The following is an 18,115-nucleotide window of genomic DNA, read 5'->3' as shown; positions in this document are numbered from 1 at the left end:
AGCCAGGAGGTTGGGGGCTTGGACGATGAAGGCAAAATTGAAGCCACAACAATAATGCGCAGCGAGCGCCTCGGGAGATTTGCATTTTCTTTGATGGCGTACTAAATTGGCAAATTGTCCGATCCAGCTGGTAGACATAGGGTTTTTCTGAGGGATAGGGGTGGCGCATTTAATCTGTGTGTTTGTTTCATTTTTGAGCAGATGAGGTTGCTGGAGTTTAAAGGGTGGTTGGTAGTCGGTTATGACATATACCGGACCTGGAATGACCTTGTTACGACCTTTATGACGACATTTGGTAAGATGTACATGAGTATGTGATGTCTAAACGAACTCGAATTTATGCTTTTTCGCTTGCGTGTCGTTTTAGTTTTCTTTGCTTATGTCCCGGAATGTTTGAGGTGATTTACCAAGCACATATTCAAGTTAGCTTCCACTACAAGAGCGCACAGTTTGCATTGTTTCTGTATTTTTTGAAGTGTAAAAGAGCGTAGAAGCGTATTATTTTCTAGTTTCAGAAAAGGTAATAAGGAGTTCAGGTATGTTCTGAATAATGAACAGAGCCTAGTGAGTTGGTGCCGAATGATGCGCGAAGCAAGCAGAAACGGAAAAGATGTTCGAAAGGCAGCGTACGAGGAAACAGTACATGGAAGGAAAAGATGTCTGAGGTCTCAATTCCTAACCTAACGCCGTACCAAAGAAAGGTCTAACCTGCATGACCTGTGCCTCTCAACTGATTTAACGAAACCCGGATACGCTAAAATACAGAAAAAGAAATTTTGTTTTCGAGATGAGGCTAGTCGCTGCTAGCACAACCGCGACACCCACAGCTAACACATTGAATTGTTTGATCTTCTTTGAGCTGCGCCTTAGGTACCCGACAGATGCAAGTTGCATTAAAATTCGTTTCCTTCGTCTGGATGCACCGGAGGCAGCATAACTGTGATAAAGACATGGCACGTGTTAGTGATTTCATCTTATTCCAGGTCTTGGTAGGGCAAACTCGTGGTAGTATCCCTTGAAGAATGACAGAAGGAGGAGATATAAGGAAGAGCAGAAGTAAAAAACGGGTAGATAGTAACCTTTTCGTAGCCTTGCTTCTTCCATTTCGCGATCAAGTTGGCGTCCGCATAGTTGTTCTTCAAAAGCCATTCGTACAGCTGTTTTGATATGGCTTCTTTTTCGTAATACAAGTCATATACGTATCTCGACCCTATGTGTCATACTATGAGTAACTTTGAGCCGTCGACAACTGGAATATGAATTCGACGGAAGACCACTTACTCTGGTGGCTGATTTGAAATATGGGCCACAGCATCTCGTGCTTCTTCTTCCCGTCATGCGATGCATTCTCCGCATCTTTCATCTTATTGCTGAACTCCAGCAGTGTATCCTCTATATCATCGAAGCCTGCCGGGGGCGGTTTGCGATTGCGCGAGGTCCGTACTGGGGGCATCTCTGGATATGTAGCCAACGAGACAAAAATAAAGGCGGTTTTGCGTGATTTCTCGAAAGAGGGACAGAAGTGAGTATTGCGAAACCAAACACCCAAACCCTGTTGATTTTCCGTAGCCCAAAGAATGATTTGCTCCACAATAGATAGATGCGTTCGAGCGGCGGGCGCTACGAGCTTGCGGCCGCATCTGCCATGGCACACCGCCTTTAATTCTTCTAGGCGTTTGATTCCGATGGTTGAGCATCGTCAGAGACCAACCAGCAAACCATCCCATCTCCTACTCAAGACCTGTACTTAGCATACTCGCGATCCGTTTCTATAACGACATTCATCATTAAAATCTACCTTTCCGGTCCTTTTCACAGAAATCCATCTTCACCATGGACGCCCAGACTCAGGTCGATATTAGCAAGCTGAATGATGCCGACAAGAACGAACTGAGCCAGATGTTGGCAAACGAGCAACAAAAGGCCACGATGCAGCAAAGTGAGTCAATTACGTCCGAGTCGCTATTATCTAAGCCAATTCGTCCCTGTCTTGCGACTTTCCAGGGCAACAATTTGCTAATGGTCATCATTTAGCCGTCCATTCGTTGTCCGATATTTGCTGGAAGAAATGTATCGCGGGAAAGATCTCGTCAGGTCGCCTGGAACAAAATGAGGAAACATGCGCGCAGAACTGCGTTGAGCGGTGGATGGATTCGAACCTTGCGATCCTGAAGCATCTCGAAGCTCTTCGTGGATAAGATGTATAATCTTTTGTCTTCTACTTTTTTCAACGAAAAGCAGCGGGCTCATGCATAGAGCACGTCTGCCGTCACCCTGCATGTAAACGGGTACCTCATGTACTATATCAATCATACCAATAGAAAGGACGTGCTGGCTTTGCCACATGGAATAGCACCGTGACCGTGCCGGAAGTTCACTTCTCAGCTCTGGCGGCCTGCGCATGTAAGGCTGTGACATGCATAGATTTGTACCCTCTACTTGAACACTAGGCCTAGGATAGGCAAGTAGCCTTGAGTCCGTGGCAATGGCTTTAAGATCTACGGAGCCTAGAACCAGATTTATTCGTGGTATTCATGCATTCGAATAATTCCCTCTTCTTTTTTGGAAACGATCATTCAGCCCTCATTCAAGCATTGGCAGCTAACTTTATGACTGATATTTATGAACCACCGCGCAAAATAAAAATTCACCCAAACCCTAAATGAAATATATCTAGACGATGGCAAGCTTGGTGGCAGCGATGTCCAGAGCATCAACGTCAGGGGTTAGACGGGCGTAGGCCTTCTTAAGTCCATCGGGTCTAAAGACAAGTTAGATATCCCGAACTCGGTAGTAAGTCAATGATTTTGAATAGGTCGTCGTACCTGACGAGGGTGTTGACCTTGACGGTGTCAACGTCGTACAGCTTCTTGAGGGCGAGCTTGATCTGGCGCTTGTTGGACTTGACATCGACGATGAAGACCAGGGTGTTGTTCTCCTCGATCTTCTTCATGGCGCTCTCGGTGTTGAGAGGGTAGAGGACGACCTTGTGCGCATCGAGGCGAGGGACATGGGGGATCGACTTGCGGGGGTACTTGGGCGACCGGGAAAGCTGAAGGGTCTTGGGGCGGTGGAAGGTCGTAGAGGTGCGGACCTTACGAGACTTGTGCGCCTGGAGAATCAAATGATATTTAGCACCGAACAGAGCATGGGCGGATTTGAAGCCTTGTGAGAACGTACACCAGCACCCTTAATGACTGCCTTGGCGGCAGCACCAGCCTTGTCGCTGGGCTTGGTCTTGCCTATAGATCCTGAATGTCAGCCCGTCCGTCACTTCAAAATGAAATATAGCCGATCGCTCGTTCGAAATCACAAAATCCATGCAGAAGGTTGACAATAGCGGGGGAAACACAGGGCTCGAATCGTTCATCGGAAACGCCTTTTTTTGGATCGTGCTGAGAGGGCCTTATCCCCCGGAGTACCGCCACATGTAGATGCCATTCGAGGCTCACAAAACCGGGATTCCGACAAGAACAAATCTGCAAATTTCAAGAAGACGGATGAATCGCATAAATGATGCCTACCTTGCTTGTTATCCACCTTGGGAGCCATGGCTATCGTCCGGCGCTGTCGTGTTGATTGTCGCAGTGTCGAGTGTCGAATTATTTGGAAGGTATTCGCTTAATGAAAACCCTACGGTTGACTCTGTGGGTCACCTGACCAGCCCTCCGTGTCGGATGGTTTGGATCTCTTGGCGACCACAACTCGAACGGGCTAGTCTGTCGAGTTTGTCTTCTTTTCGGCATAGTGTATCCGTTACGATCACGTGAAGAATAAGCGGTTTCTCACATGTTCGAAGCCATCAATGATTTCGACAATGGTTGAACGAGCCCAATTGATGGTTGTTGCCTGCGCAGACACTACGACTCAAACGCCAGGGGACTGCCAGGGCAGCAGTATTACTAGGTCAAGACATGGGGGCTTCTAACAAACAACGGAGAAAAAGACCTGCTCTTCTGTCCCGCACCCGCCCACCAACTGTCCGGGCAAAGCATGCGGCCTTGTCGGCGAAAGCTACTCGAAATCTCATTCGATCACACCATCGACTACTCAAGGCGCATGCCCAAGCTGTACGGGCCGGTGATGATGCTTTGGTCGGAAAGATCGAAGCGCAGATCCGGGAAAATGGTGGCTTGGAAAGCTACCAGCTCGCAAGCAAACTTGGCCAGTCTCTAGATCGTGGAGGCGACTCTAGCAAGGTCTTGGTTGATTGGATAGCTCCTCGGTTACTGCCAATGGCAAATACGCCCTACAAGCTCCGAGTACTCGAGATTGGAGCTCTAAGTACGAAGAACGCTTGTTCAATGAACAAGTCACTGGATGTCACTAGGATAGATCTGAATTCTCAAGAACCGGGAATCTTGAAACAGGACTTCATGAAAAGGCCGCTTCCTCAAAACGAGTTCGACAGGTTCCATATCATCAGTCTCTCCTTGGTCCTCAATTATGTTCCCGACGCTGCCGGTCGGGGTGAAATGTTGAAGCGCTGTATATCCTTCTTGACCACATCACCGCCCTCCGGGTCTTCTCTTGATGTTACCCCAAGCCTATTTCTGGTCCTGCCAGTCTCCTGTGTTACCAATTCGCGCTACCTCACCGAAAGCAGGCTGCAAGACATAATGTCTAGTATGGGCTTTGCGTTGGCTAAGACCAAGCAGACTTCCAAGCTGATATTCCAACTTTGGGATCAGGTTGGCGACTACAACGCCAAACCTTTCAAAAAGGAAATCTTGAACCCTGGAAAAACAAGGAACAATTTTTCAATTATCGTCAAGTGATAATAGTGTCGTATGGGACAACAAGAAAGCGTCGCTATCCGCACTTTCATAGTGCAGAGATGGCATCCTGCGGCAGAATGGACCATGCAGTCCCAATCAATGCCAATATCGAGGAAGTTATCAAAAGGCACCAGTCCAGTACCCGTTCTCTTGGACTTATCTCGTTGCCAAATATTTTCAGGTGGAAGGCAACCGGCAATATGATGCAGATCGTGAAACATAAAGCTGATCCCATCAGCGCCATAATTCGATCAAACGAAGGGAATAGCACTGCCATGATAACAATGCTGACCACGACAAGGATGCGTATTAAGGCTTTTGAAAGGTTATAAACCATCGCTTTCGTGCTCTTGGGATCTGTCTGAAGTTCAGGGTGTGACCCAAGTCCACAGAGGACTTCGACTGTGGCCACGAGCGGCCGGCAGCTACATTTGTCAATCAACAATCCATATTTTTCTCGAAAACAAGACAAGAGGACAACATGCGAAATATGACTCACTTCAATGGTACTTTTGTGATTGGAATGATGGCGATGAACATGATCATGCAAATAGACAATACTTGCGAATATTCTTCTGTACGTAGGATATTGGCAGTGACTTCATCTCGAACATCGTCTCCAAACATGATCCAGCCCACTATGGCCATCGTGCAGTCAAGAGAATACTAGGACGAATATTTCGATTAGCACCCGAGAACATTATCCCCTGTTCGTAGAGCAATATGCACGATTTTTCTCTGCATATACTCTTCAAGATGCTGCCGAAACCCGCTTACCGTAAAAATATAAGTGACCCACAGACTCTTGCCGTACTTCTGTGGATGCCGCATATCGCGGTATATATTTGGAAATACGCCGTGGCCACCCCATGGTGCTTATCTGAACATCAGCGCGTTCTCCTAAGCAACCCCTAGCGAGTGATTGGACTTACACATTATTAGCCCAAAGCTAAGAGGAAGAGTGGCCCAATTGTCAGGCAATAAATACGTCCTGGCTGGTTGAAGGAGAGATCCCGGGGTGGTTGGTTTCGTAAGCCCATCAATACAAGTGATAATGACAACTTCGACAATGTTAGTTTCTCGGTAGTACACTGAGTTCTGAAAGAAGGACACATACTAGAGGTACAAGAAAGTATGCCGAGTATACTTGTCACGCTAAGAAGTCGCAATGGTAAAAAGTTGAGGGGAACAAGCAAAAGTCCGCATACTATTTTCCACTGAAGAAGGCTCAAGCCCGGGATGAGAGCTTGCAAACTGTCGGCAAAAAGCACAACCAGTGCAACACAAGCCCCAACTAGTTCCAAGCAGAACAAGAGACTTGTCGCTAAGCGTGCGTGATGACCGAAGCTAATGTACGCTAGATCTGCGTAAGTGACGATACTCCGATCAGCATCAAGACACTTTGCAAGGATCTTTGCCGTGTAATTTGTGGCCACTGCAGCGAATAGCAGAAATAGCAGGCCAAGAAGCCAGCCAGCATGCTTCAGAGCTAGTGGCAAGCTCAACAAACCAACACCGATTAAAACGTTAACGGAATTGAAGATTGTCTGTGGAACCGTAGATTGGCCGACAACGATACACTCTCTCGTACCGTCTTCATGATGCACCTGCTTTACAAGGACCGGTTCCCTTTCGTAGCCCACAGATGTATCACCATGACTTTGTTGCTCTCTGTGCAATTGGATCGCATGCTTCCGTGTCGTCGCACTAACGCGGGAAGAAATCGTTCCGTACGAACCGCCCAGCGATGGTTCAAAAATGTCTGCATTCGATGCCCTTTTTCTCAGATCCAGCTGGCCGGCCATGGCATTGTCTTCATTTTCTCCATCAGCACCCAATAAGGGACGTGTAACGTCGGCCTCATGCCCCGGGTAATCATGTGGCCTGAAGATGTCGGTTGTATTTCCCGCCCATTCTTCGTCAGAGTCTATCACAAATGACGATCGTCGAGGTAAGACTTCTGGAAAATATGCAGCTCGCTGCCACGACCGAGCAAAGTTGTCAATGCTATTGACACCTCCTGCCTGTCTGAACCGCGCGGAGAAGGAGGCTGATCTGTGTAGCACAAGAGACAGTTAAACCGAGGCTGGCATTTTATGTGATTTCATGATGAGTAGGCGACTTACCTTGGCCTCTGATAGCTATCTTCTACTCTTGAATAGCTGCCACTGCTGGTTGCAAGCCCATAAGGATATACATCAGATTCAATTGCAGAATCAGCGCTCGGCCTACCAGGCGCAATAGGCCTATGTGAGCTAGAAGCCTGGGCACCAGCAGCTGCAGGGATTGTGGATTCAGGCATTGTGTAAGATTCCTTTAGAGTCCCTTGCCCGGGGACAGAAGCTTCCGGTCGTGAATCAAGCTACTTGTTGCTTGGTCGACTTTCGCAAAGGGGAAAAAAAAGAAGGAAAGAAAAAAAAGAAGGAAAGAAAAGAAAGAAGGAAATGAATAAACGAAAATATGTCAGGGGAAGAGCGATCGAGGAAAGAGAACCTTGGAAAAACCGAGTCTATTTATTGAAGGCAATAAGTACAATCAAGGCTGTTGAGGAGACAAATCAGCTATCGGCGAAGTAACATTAGGGCGTCACTTTTGGTGGCGGATACTAAACCCAGCGTGTGAGTGGAATGGTCGTCACTATCAGCAATATCTTATAGGCGCAGCCACAGGATCAGCTTGCACGATGTCCAGGACAAAGATAAGCGTGTAGTAGTGTAGCACTTCCGTAGTCGACCTAACGGATACAAACAGGTTATCTCCGAGAAAGGCAAGGGTAGAAATCTTGATTGGTAAGTCCAATGAGAAATTATTCCATGATAGAAAAGGACCCCCGGGAGCTTCTGCGAATTTCGGGAGCGAATGTGGGGTTCTTCTTGGAACTAATACTGCACAGGTACATGGAGTTCCAACCAGCTTTTGTAGATAGTTCTCCGTGTTATTGATAAGCCATCAATAGTATTTGGTTCACCACATTGATTTATGTACTCCAGACGGGGTAGTCCAGCCTGCGATAACATGGACGGTTTCATTCTTGCATGTTCTCGGGATAGTGTTGAGACTCTTGCTTCGAAGTCGCCCAAAAAACTTACGATTCGTAAGAATCGCAGAGTGTAATGACCACTGATGTTTAGAGAGATGACCAACTTTAAAGACCCAAACTCACGCTAGGTTGTGCCATATATGAAGTATGATAATAAGATGATCTAATTAGTCGATAGGTAAAGTAGGCCAAATGCCATTCTTAGGACCATCAACGAAGAAGGTTACGTGGGAAGTACTCCGTAATACCGTTCGTATTGATTGGTATGAATTGAGCCATCAAAGATGCTATGTAGGTAGCATGCCCCAGCCAAAGTTCTTAGCAATTAGGAACTTGATAAGGAACGCTCGTTATAATAGAGACCCCCAGTTGAAGAGGGTTCGTGTGGAACAAAGCGGTGCAGTTGGCCGGATTAAATCGACTCGCAAGCGCTGGGTTGTATACTGGATGACGGAAGTATGGTATTTCCAGGAACCGCACTTCCGGTCCATCTAATTGATCTTTGAAGCCTTGCGGTCGCAATATTAAGTGTGATCGATAAGCCTAACAATAATGCAAATGCAGAGGCCTCAGATGCGATTCTCTCTCGTATTTATATACTCCCGATCAATATGGATCACAATGCTTCTAAATGAGCGTTGTGGTATTGATTGATTCCCCCCCTTGTGCGAGTTCCAGCTTATGTCATCGTAAACAGGCGACCGCCGGCCCATTCGTTGGTTCCTTGTGTCGTCGGCCGCCCCCCCACGGTGCCTGATGAAAATTGCTTAAACACCCCGCTGGACTTGGACGGCAAATCGACCAGCCGTGAGGTATGTGACTTGATCGTCTCTTTCCCGTTCACCTTTGTCTTTGAGGTTGCCTACTCTCATAGATCCCCTTGTAATCTCAGTTCGCTTTCTCTTTGCACTCTAAAAAAGACGTCCTACCGCTAACAGTCAGTATTCTAGCACCAGCAAGCCGCACACTTTAACGCCTTCTGGTCGTATCATATTGTTGCCTCGCCCAACATGAGCGCGGCTCAGCCGAACGAAGCGGAGAAGAACATCGAGATATGGAAGGTGAAGAAACTCATCAAGCGGCTTGAGGCCGCTAGAGGAAACGGAACCTCCATGATCTCTCTTATCATTCGTACGTCTTCCGTCCAGTCGACTCGTCGCTAGAATACCTTCTAATTCTCGGATCTTCTTTGCAGCCCCCAAGGACCAGATTTCTAGAGCAGCAAAGATGTTGGCGGAAGAGTTTGTAAGTGGCTTGACTGAGAGAGACACAGCCAGTCTGCTAATCACAGAATACAGGGCACTGCGTCCAATATCAAGTCTCGTGTCAACCGTCTTTCCGTCCTTTCCGCTATCACTTCGACACAGCAACGTCTCAAGCTCTACAATAAGGTGCCTCCGAACGGTCTAGTGGTTTATTGCGGTGAAATTATCACCTCTGAAGGAAAGGAGCGCAAGATCAACATCGATTTCGAGCCTTTCAAGCCAATCAACACCTCGTTGTATCTCTGTGACAACAAGTTCCACACTGAGGCTCTCAGTGAACTTCTTGAATCCGATCAGAAGTTTGGTTTCATCGTCATGGATGGAAACGGTGCTCTGTTCGGTACCCTGAGCGGCAACACCAGAGAAATTCTACAGAAGTTGAGCGTTGATCTGCCCAAAAAGCACGGCCGTGGTGGTCAATCAGCATTGCGTTTCGCTCGTCTTCGTGAGGAGAAGCGCCACAACTACGTACGCAAGATTGCTGAGTTGGCTGTTCAGAACTACATCACCAACGACAAGGTCAATGTTGCAGGATTGATCTTGGCCGGTTCTGCCGATTTCAAGAACGACTTGAACCAGTCCGATATGTTCGACCAGAGATTGCAGGCTAAGGTTATCAAGGTTGTCGACGTCTCTTATGGTGGCGAGAACGGTTTTAACCAGGCTATCGAACTGGCATCTGAGACCTTGAGCAACGTTAAATTCGTTCAGGAGAAGAAGCTTATCGGAAAGTACTTCGAAGAAATCAGTCAGGATACTGGAAAGGTCTGCTATGGTATTGACGATACATTGAAGGCTTTGGAGCTTGGTGCGGCCGAGACACTGATCGTTTATGAGAACCTTGACGTCACTCGGCACGTTCTCAAGAGCTCCAGCGGTTCGGACGTCGTTATCCACACTACCAAGTCACAGGAAGAGAATCGGGAACTCTTCATGGACAAGGAGACAGGCACTGAGATGGAAGTTAGCGAGCAGCAGTCGTTCCTTGAGTGGCTTGCTGAAAGCTACAAGGACTTTGGAGCAACCCTGGAGTTCGTTTCCGACAAGTCCAGTGAAGGAAACCAGTTTGTTAAGGGTTTCGGTGGTATCGGAGCCATCCTTCGGTACAAGGTCAACTTTGAACAGCTTGCTGACTACGATGACGAGGATGAATTCTACGACGGTACGTTTATCCTAATCTCGATGCTATTCGTGTGCTAACCACTCTATACAGATTGACGGTTCCGCGGCCTCGCAGAGAGCGAGGATGAACGGCCAGAAGTTTCCAGTTCGGACCTTCTGACGGCTCGCCCCGTGATTCGTGATGGCGGCTCTCCCGGCAACATGGCCGCAATGGTACACACCGTGCCGTTGCCCAGTCAATATCCTATGAAGCTGCTTAGAAGTATGTGCTTCATTATTTGTGCAATCGTTACTACTTGCTGACACCATAGCAGCAGGGCCATCCAAGCTCCGTACCATGTTCACTGAGGTTATGTAGACAGTCTAGGGTGGCACTAGGTTTTATACTTCAGTTCGAAAAGATGATAGATCTGTTATGTCGAACCTAGAACTCACCAAGGGCTGTCGATCGTATAACACTTGGGCTAGCGCGTTTAGACTGTTTGTTCCAGTGCCTGTCAGCACTGGATCTCTTCGTTGTGTTTTTCTTTTGTTGCTTCTGAGTGCGCCTCTTCTTATAACGGAAGGAAGCCAACACTGGCTTCCTCTTCATGTTATCTACAGGTCCTGTAGATGCCTGTAAATCTGGTAGCGCATGACACACGAGGCCTACACGGCAATTGAATTGCTTCATAGAACCTATTTCCTTATTCGGGTATCGATTTGATATGTCTATTTGAATTTTTGCAGGCTACAAGCACTTGTGAACCCCTTACACTTCCTCACCAGTACCGAAACTTAGACATATACGAGCTGATCCGCCCATGTTCCCAAATGCCTGCAACCCTCAGTTACATGTTGTAGCCCATCCATGATCTTGGATACCGCATCCGCATTTTCACTTGTTGGAACGTATTGGCCTTCGACCAGGAATACATACTTCCACGGCCTTATCTGACTCGGTCGCGAATTAATGCTGGTCAGATTCATCCCACGATCCTTGAAAATCAAGAGAGCATCTGCCAAGGCACCCGGGCAATCCTGGCGAATCATAAATGAGATCAAAGTCTTTTGCGCTGTTGGTGTAGTAGAAGTTTTTGTCTGTGCTGGGGAACCGTTGGCATATTGGAAGACCAGCCGACCTGTACGTTCCGAAGTCACATTTCTGAGCACCAGGAACCGGGTGGTGTTGTTGGCCTTGTCTTCGATATTTTCCTCTGATACATCTAGACCGTGATGCTCGGCAGCAAAGCGACTAGCTATTGCTCCACTTCGCTCTGTCGTCTCCTTGGACACGATCTCAGCGCCCTTGGAGGTTGACGAGACATCTTGTCTTTCGACGCCTTTGAAAGTTTTTTCAAGGAAAGTATCACACTGACCCCATGCCTGCGGGTGGGTATATAATTTGGTGATGGAGCTGTAATCTCGCTGGCCAGGTGGGAAGAGACCCTTTCGAGTGAGAAGACAGTGGTGAACTGTCAGATAATGTTCCCCGCACACCTTCACATTACTGTAGAGGCCGCTCGGGTCCGCCAAGAGATCTAGAGTCTGAACAACCGAGCCATTGGTTGAGTTCTCGCAAGGGATGATAGCATAATCGACGTTGCCTCCTTGCAATGCTGCGAAAGCATCCGGAAACGATACGTGGGGTAAAAGTTCAGCTGAAGACCCAAAGCTTTCAACTGCGGCCTACAAGGTTGGTTAGTCATGGGACTATTGCAAAGTCCAACCTGATGAAATTCTGACCTGGTGGGAGAATGACGCGACAGGGCCGAGAAATGCGACCTTAAGAGGCTCCATGGCAGCGCTATGAGGACTTCGGAGATCCACTGGGTTTGAGTTGCTTGTCTCACGATTTTGTACTCCTGCCAAGAGCTTGTGAGTTGTTCCTTTCCACAGCTGCGGCTGACATAACTAGTCGAAATTTGAACTCGTTTAAGCCCGTGTAATCATCTCCGAGTTGTTTGTTTTTGATGGTTCATTTTGTCCACCAGGGCCTGGTTATCTTTTCAATTGGACCAAATGCGCATGTTCAATTTGAATTCCAGACGGATGCGACTATTACTGCGACAACAGCAACAACAGCAGAAATGGCGGACACTGCCGGCTTCATTTCGTGCATGTTCGTCTCTTTCCGAAAGGCTACACCGAGATTTGACATCACGACAGCTCCCCTTGACTTTTGACTATCTACATCCCCAGCCGTCATACCTCCTGAGCTTAACTCTGGCCGAACTCCTTCCCACGCTAACCCCAGCGCCAAATGAGCTTCCTTCCGCACACAGCAGATCTCCCGTGCCAGCAGGCCACCACCTAGTCTACTTCCCTCCCCAGGTCACATTGCCGCAGATCCTTCCAGACGGTACGGACACCTTACATGCCCCAGGGAGTCCCTTTGATAGGCGCTTGTGGGCTGGTGGGAGTGTCAGGTTCTCCACCCCGAAAGGCCTGGTTCTAAATGGCAGCCGAGCCGTTTGTATCGAAACTATTCGTGACGTGGTAACAAAGGGCCGGCCAGGCGAAGAAAAGGTTATGGTCAGGATTGAAAGGCGGATCGGCACAGTTCAAGAGGGCGAAGACCATCGCGATATAAAAGAGCGGATATGGAAGGAAACCGAGGAAGACGTTGGCGATGCTTGTGTCATTGAGACCAGGAATCTATTGTTTATGCGCAAGAAAACTCCCGAGCAACTAAGTCATGACAAGGCTGGTTTTGACACGGAAAATAGGGCTATAAAATGTGCGAGCTACCTCGAAGATTACCAGTCACTGTAATTTTGCTAACGGTTCTCGGTGGCGCGTAGCACCCTCAGGTTCATACTTCCTTCACAGACTCATACCTAACAAAACCCTGCTGTTCCGCTTCTCGGCTCTTACTTTCAACGCTCATTCTATACATCTCGACAAGGCCTACACACAAGACGTTGAAGGCTACCGCAACCTTCTTGTACATGGTCCGTTGACTTTGACGTTGCTTCTTACTGCTCTGCAGGGCCATCTGAGTAAGTTACAATTGACTGTCACACACATTGAGTATAGGAACATAGCTCCTCTATATGTTGATGAGGAGTTAGCAGTATGCGGCAAACCCAAATCGGGAAAGGGCTACACAACCTGGGATGTTTGGATTGAGGGTAAGGACGGACGACTTGCCGTCCGAGGTACCGCTTTCACTCGCCCTCTGTAGGGCTCATGGAGTCATGATGAAGAAGCGGCCAAGGCCAATAAACGAATAGAGAGGAGAGCCTCCTGATATATTAGCAACTTACTCGGCTTGACACCACTACTCTGACTATAGTACTTGAGTCATAGAGCAATCACGGCCGTCGAAAAGGGACGTCTTAGTAGATCGATACTCGTTTGATGGAAGGGGTATATTGTGGCATATAGCGACACATTGCATGCTGAATTAGCTCGCATGTGGCACTAGTAACTCGTTATTTCAGGAGCATTATGGACTACCGAGGACCCTTTCATGAATATAATAATCTGTTCACACTCGTTTCTGCTTGAAATCTGGGGTGGCTATAGTCAGTCACTGATCATGTCATTATCGTTAACTACGGGGTAGTTCTCTACTAACCAGGCACTGAAACTGCAGGACATTATTACGTACAGAAATGGTGATAGGAACTTCCGCAATTGGTATAACCCTGTGGGTCGCACACATGCCGGAACGGATAAACAGATGCCGCACTGGAGCTAGGAAATACACACACTATAAGAACTCACTTTCTGTCCTTTTCTTTCTTTCCCATTATTTCCAACTTAGTTGTTAAACCAACTTTGAATGCCACGCCCCCTATTGTGACACTGAATGATGTGTCTCGAATAGTATCTGTACTCAGATTACAGGATTACCATCGTGACTGCTCTTCATAGCAGCTTCTTGCAATCACAATGGACCAGTTTTGGGCTGCTCCTCCTGTTACTAGGTATGAGCTATTCCCTCATCACTTGTGTCTCATATCAGGATCCATAACTGACTCTCCTTCAGAACACTCACTGCACTTACCTTTCTACAGTCTATACTAGTACATGGTGGCCTTCTCAGCGGTTACTATGTACTGTTCCTTCGCCGCCTTATCTTCAAGACACTACCAGAGATATGGAGGCTGTTCTCGCCGTTCATGATCACTGGACCAGGCCTTTCCCTGATCTTTGATCTCTACTTTAGTATGGCTTTTGCGCTGTTCTGATGAACGGGCGTGCTAACTGCCGGTAGTGTTTACCTATGGCAGCCGCCTGGAGACTGAATCTCCCCGGTTCAGTGCACCTGGTGATTTTTTCACTTATGTGTTCTTCGTAGCATCCATCATCATGGTAAGTTGTGGGAACATCCCAGTCTCATATGCAAGCGATGACTTCGACCCCTGTTGTCTCGCAGTCTTGCTGTGCGCCCATCTTCGTTATTGTTATCGTTCTTCTGTTTCATTTGTTTATCTACCACCTCGTATATCTGCCCGCCCAGCGCAGCATCAGCTGAAGCGGTTCCTGGAAACGAGGGAGATCACCCCTGCATCCCGTATAGCTCCACAACTGATTTTACCGGGGCTATATGCGTTGTAGGCATGGTGGGACGACCAGTGAGATAGCTAGTGTGATGATTCGGTTCACACTGGTGGTTATGGTGCCCTACATCTCTATAACTATATATCCTATTGCTTTGTCATTTTTATAGACCCTTCCTCCCTTCCAATGTAGCCTCCTTGAATTACCAGTACTGACAACCCAAAGCTCACGGCAGGTTGTCTTTTGAATAATGTAATTTTTACCTCCGGTGAGCTAACCGTGGTACCAAATCATGCTTGCCCATACTGATGTTTTCTCAACTCAGCGTTGATCCTGGCATTCGTTTACACGTTTTCCCAAGACAACCGAGGAAGAAAGGCGAGCTTTTTCATTGTCCAAATACCCGTCGAGTTCTTGCCTTGGGCAATGCTCACATTAACGCTGGTCGTTTCCGGATGGCCTGCGGCGTTGAGGGACGGCATGGGCATAGTTGCTGCCCACTTCTACGATTTTCTTACCCGTATATATCCAACTTTCGGAGGTGGTAAGAATTACCTCGTCACTCCAGCGTTTGTGAGGCGGTTCTTTGCTGCCCGCACGCCGCGGGGCGAAGCTCGCGCTTTTGGGACCGCCTACCGTGCGACGGACCAAACACAGGGTTCTTCTGGAAGCTGGACTTCATCCTTTCAGAGCCCTTGGAGCAGAAGAGGGCCAGGAAGAAGACTTGGTGGTGACTGAGTAGGCACATCGTTCCTGCCAGATTGACCAGTCGCTCCAAGTGCAGAGTAGGGAAGTCTGGTCAAGCGGGCAATGTTTACTACAAATGTATTCAACCTGATGCTGAAGCCAAGGGCTCAAGAAGTACGACTGTCAACTTCTTGCAGATACCTGAAGTCGTTTCGATGCTCAGAATGATGATTGAAAGAGAGGTAGCAGACACTCAAGTAAACACGACACATAGACCGATACCTCTTCTATACCACCAAGTAATGAAAATTGTCAACTTTCGATACAGTCCTTCAAATAAACATGTTTTAAAAACGTAACGAGACGTACGAATACGGAATTTGCAACGTGCAAAAGACAAGTCACGGGATGCTGGGTCGGCGGGTAAAATTTCTGCTCTAACCAGATTAGTCGCAGGAGCTTTCGCCGCACTTGCAAAATTTCCCAGACTTCTTCCTCGCTAGCGCGAGAACAAAACTTAGTCCGGAGAGTGCAATTTTTCCTGCGCCTTCCCTCAACGCGCGCAACAACCCAGTTATCTCTGCACCCTTCAAGCCAGCCTGTTCAAAATGGCGGTCGCAGTGGCTAAGGAGGAGATGGACTACGCAATCAAGCCTGAGGCTAGTTCCTCGAAAATCGACACGTCGGAGTGGCCGCTTCTTCTGAAGAATTATGACAAGCGTATGTTCACTCCAAGGCCATATCTCATATCAATGTAGCTGGTACTGATTCATAATATCAGTGCTTGTCAGGACCGGCCACTTCACGCCTATCCCCGCTGGTAGCACTCCTTTGAAGCGCGACCTGAAGTCGTACATCAACTCCGGTGTCATCAACCTGGACAAGCCTTCAAACCCCTCCAGTCATGAAGTTGTTGCTTGGATGAAGAGAATCCTGAGGTAAATTTTCTATTTTGCTCTCCTCTCGTCTTGACGATACTGAGACTAGTTCTGTAAAGGGCGGAGAAGACTGGTCACAGCGGAACCCTCGACCCCAAGGTCACCGGTTGCTTGATTGTCTGCATTGACCGTGCCACTCGCCTGGTGAAATCCCAACAGGGTGCCGGAAAAGAATACGTTTGCGTTATCCGCCTCCATGATAAGATCCCTGGTGGTGAGGCCCAGTTTAAGCGGGCTCTCGAGACATTGACTGGAGCTCTTTTCCAGCGGCCGCCATTGATCTCTGCTGTTAAGCGTCAGCTTCGTATCCGGACAATTCACGAAAGCAAGCTTTACGAGTTCGACAACGAGAGGCACCTTGGTGTCTTCTGGGTCAGCTGTGAAGCCGGAACCTACATCAGAACCCTTTGTGTCCATTTGGGTCTTCTGCTCGGTGTTGGTGCGCACATGCAGGAACTCCGCCGTGTTCGCAGTGGTGCCATGGATGAGAACAGTGGAATGGTGACTCTGCATGACGTTTTGGATGCCCAATGGATGTACGACAACCAGCGGGACGAGTCTTATTTGAGGAAGGTCATTAAGCCTCTGGAGACTCTCCTCACCACGTACAAGCGTATCGTTGTCAAAGACAGCGCTGTGAATGCTGTGTGCTATGGTGCGAAGCTGATGGTTCCTGGTCTCCTCCGCTTCGGTAAGATCCCACCTTTATATGGTCTGATTTAGATTGCTGACTCTGGTGAAGAGGCTGGTATTGAGGTCAACGAAGAGGTGGTCCTCATGACCACTAAGGGTGAGGCTATTGCCATCGGTATCGCTCAAATGTCGACCGTCGAGCTGTCCACCTGCGATCACGGCGTTGTTGCCAAGGTCAAGCGTTGTATCATGGAACGTGACCTGTACCCCCGTCGCTGGGGCTTGGGACCTGTGGCTTTGGAGAAGAAGAAGCTCAAGTCCGCCGGAAAGCTGGATGTAAGCTATTCTCTGGATTTGTGAAACGCTCACCTATGTGCTGGTTTGCTGACAAACAATGCAGAAGTACGGTCGTGCTAACGAGGCTACGCCTGCCAAATGGAAGAACGACTACAAGGATTACAGCGCACCCGAAGAAGAAGGCGCGCAGGCAGTGGCTCAACCCGTCGCTAAGGAAGAGGCTGCTACTCCTGCCGAGCAAACGGAAACCCCTTCTTCTCCCAACAAGATGGATGTTGATGACGACGACGACGAGAAGAAGAAGCGCAAGCGCCACGAAGGTGAGACACCCGAGGAGCGGGCCGAGCGCAAGCGCAAGAAGAAGGAGAAGAAGGAAAAGAAGGAGCGCCGGAAGTCCAAGCAGGAGAAGGAGGAGAGCGACGATAGTGATTAAACGCTTCCGGGAAGTTCTTTACCTGCCTCAGAACGGGGAGCGGCCGCTATTCAATCGGTCTAGGCTTGTTGGAGCGTCGCTTGGGTATGATTCCTGTAACATACTTGTTTCTTTGTGTCGGAGTCTTGGGTTTGAAAAGGGAATCTATTTACTAAAGAGATTTTTGTTGCGGTTCTTGTATGTCAGTGTCTTTTCTCGATTCAATTACTATTTCCACCTGCGTGGTCCTTGAACATAAGTGAACGTAGTTGGGCGCGGGTACCGTGACTGAAGGCCCGTGACCGGAGGCGGTGTCCCCCGCATCACTTCCGGTAACCACGTCGGGCAACTTCCATCTGCTGCTCCCCCATTCACTTATGTCTACTTCACGTCCCATTTGATCGTGCTTAGCCTTGTAACTGCCCAGTCAGGAACTCAATCACTGGCTGTAT

The 18,115-nt window shown here is 48.3% G+C and overlaps 10 protein-coding genes across 10 annotated transcripts; 6 read left to right on the top strand and 4 right to left on the bottom strand.

Annotated features, from left to right (window-relative positions):
- Positions 1–793: 793 nt before the first annotated feature.
- Positions 794–1,453, bottom strand: AtWU_10301 (BUD31 family protein; the record flags this gene model as incomplete). The annotated part of the gene is made up of 3 exons (XM_035505406.1): positions 794–937; positions 1,080–1,210; positions 1,282–1,453. 3 exons carry the CDS (start codon positions 1,451–1,453, stop codon positions 794–796), a joined length of 447 nt encoding a protein of 148 aa, XP_035361299.1.
- A 380-nt stretch (positions 1,454–1,833) lies between these two features.
- Positions 1,834–2,198, top strand: AtWU_10300 (Tim10/DDP family zinc finger protein; the record flags this gene model as incomplete). The annotated part of the gene is made up of 2 exons (XM_035505405.1): positions 1,834–1,939; positions 2,035–2,198. The coding sequence occupies 2 exons, from the start codon at positions 1,834–1,836 to the stop codon at positions 2,196–2,198; spliced, it is 270 nt and encodes an 89-aa protein (XP_035361298.1).
- A 475-nt stretch (positions 2,199–2,673) lies between these two features.
- AtWU_10299 (60S ribosomal protein uL23) lies at positions 2,674–3,552 on the bottom strand (the record flags this gene model as incomplete). The annotated part of the gene is made up of 4 exons (XM_035505404.1): positions 2,674–2,761; positions 2,826–3,112; positions 3,181–3,242; positions 3,525–3,552. The coding sequence occupies 4 exons, from the start codon at positions 3,550–3,552 to the stop codon at positions 2,674–2,676; spliced, it is 465 nt and encodes a 154-aa protein (XP_035361297.1).
- A 362-nt stretch (positions 3,553–3,914) lies between these two features.
- On the top strand, positions 3,915–4,778 carry AtWU_10298 (25S rRNA (adenine2142-N1)-methyltransferase; the record flags this gene model as incomplete). The annotated part of the gene is made up of 1 exon (XM_035505403.1): positions 3,915–4,778. One exon carries the CDS (start codon positions 3,915–3,917, stop codon positions 4,776–4,778), a length of 864 nt encoding a protein of 287 aa, XP_035361296.1.
- A 46-nt stretch (positions 4,779–4,824) lies between these two features.
- On the bottom strand, positions 4,825–7,080 carry AtWU_10297 (putative transporter; the record flags this gene model as incomplete). Its single annotated transcript, XM_035505402.1, has 6 exons — positions 4,825–5,203; positions 5,278–5,444; positions 5,556–5,653; positions 5,711–5,839; positions 5,896–6,833; positions 6,905–7,080. The coding sequence occupies 6 exons, from the start codon at positions 7,078–7,080 to the stop codon at positions 4,825–4,827; spliced, it is 1,887 nt and encodes a 628-aa protein (XP_035361295.1).
- A 1,748-nt stretch (positions 7,081–8,828) lies between these two features.
- AtWU_10296 (translation termination factor eRF1) lies at positions 8,829–10,563 on the top strand (the record flags this gene model as incomplete). The annotated part of the gene is made up of 5 exons (XM_035505401.1): positions 8,829–8,949; positions 9,014–9,063; positions 9,117–10,245; positions 10,321–10,467; positions 10,520–10,563. The coding sequence occupies 5 exons, from the start codon at positions 8,829–8,831 to the stop codon at positions 10,561–10,563; spliced, it is 1,491 nt and encodes a 496-aa protein (XP_035361294.1).
- Positions 10,564–10,982: 419 nt separating this feature from the next.
- On the bottom strand, positions 10,983–11,984 carry AtWU_10295 (prephenate dehydratase PHA2; the record flags this gene model as incomplete). Its single annotated transcript, XM_035505400.1, has 2 exons — positions 10,983–11,873; positions 11,931–11,984. The coding sequence occupies 2 exons, from the start codon at positions 11,982–11,984 to the stop codon at positions 10,983–10,985; spliced, it is 945 nt and encodes a 314-aa protein (XP_035361293.1).
- Positions 11,985–12,206: 222 nt separating this feature from the next.
- Positions 12,207–13,371, top strand: AtWU_10294 (uncharacterized protein; the record flags this gene model as incomplete). Its single annotated transcript, XM_035505399.1, has 2 exons — positions 12,207–12,955; positions 13,017–13,371. The coding sequence occupies 2 exons, from the start codon at positions 12,207–12,209 to the stop codon at positions 13,369–13,371; spliced, it is 1,104 nt and encodes a 367-aa protein (XP_035361292.1).
- Positions 13,372–14,084: 713 nt separating this feature from the next.
- AtWU_10293 (DER1-domain-containing protein) lies at positions 14,085–15,434 on the top strand (the record flags this gene model as incomplete). Its single annotated transcript, XM_035505398.1, has 5 exons — positions 14,085–14,119; positions 14,182–14,360; positions 14,410–14,507; positions 14,922–14,964; positions 15,022–15,434. The coding sequence occupies 5 exons, from the start codon at positions 14,085–14,087 to the stop codon at positions 15,432–15,434; spliced, it is 768 nt and encodes a 255-aa protein (XP_035361291.1).
- A 557-nt stretch (positions 15,435–15,991) lies between these two features.
- Positions 15,992–17,684, top strand: cbf5 (pseudouridine synthase CBF5; the record flags this gene model as incomplete). Its single annotated transcript, XM_035505397.1, has 5 exons — positions 15,992–16,103; positions 16,165–16,321; positions 16,381–17,012; positions 17,064–17,290; positions 17,355–17,684. The coding sequence occupies 5 exons, from the start codon at positions 15,992–15,994 to the stop codon at positions 17,682–17,684; spliced, it is 1,458 nt and encodes a 485-aa protein (XP_035361290.1).
- Positions 17,685–18,115: the final 431 nt, after the last annotated feature.

The sequence above is a fragment of the Aspergillus tubingensis genome (genome assembly GCF_013340325.1).
Source record: "Aspergillus tubingensis WU-2223L DNA, scaffold_12, whole genome shotgun sequence".
Taxonomy (NCBI): Eukaryota; Fungi; Ascomycota; class Eurotiomycetes; order Eurotiales; family Aspergillaceae; genus Aspergillus; species Aspergillus tubingensis.
This window is presented reverse-complemented; position numbering and strand designations above follow the sequence as displayed.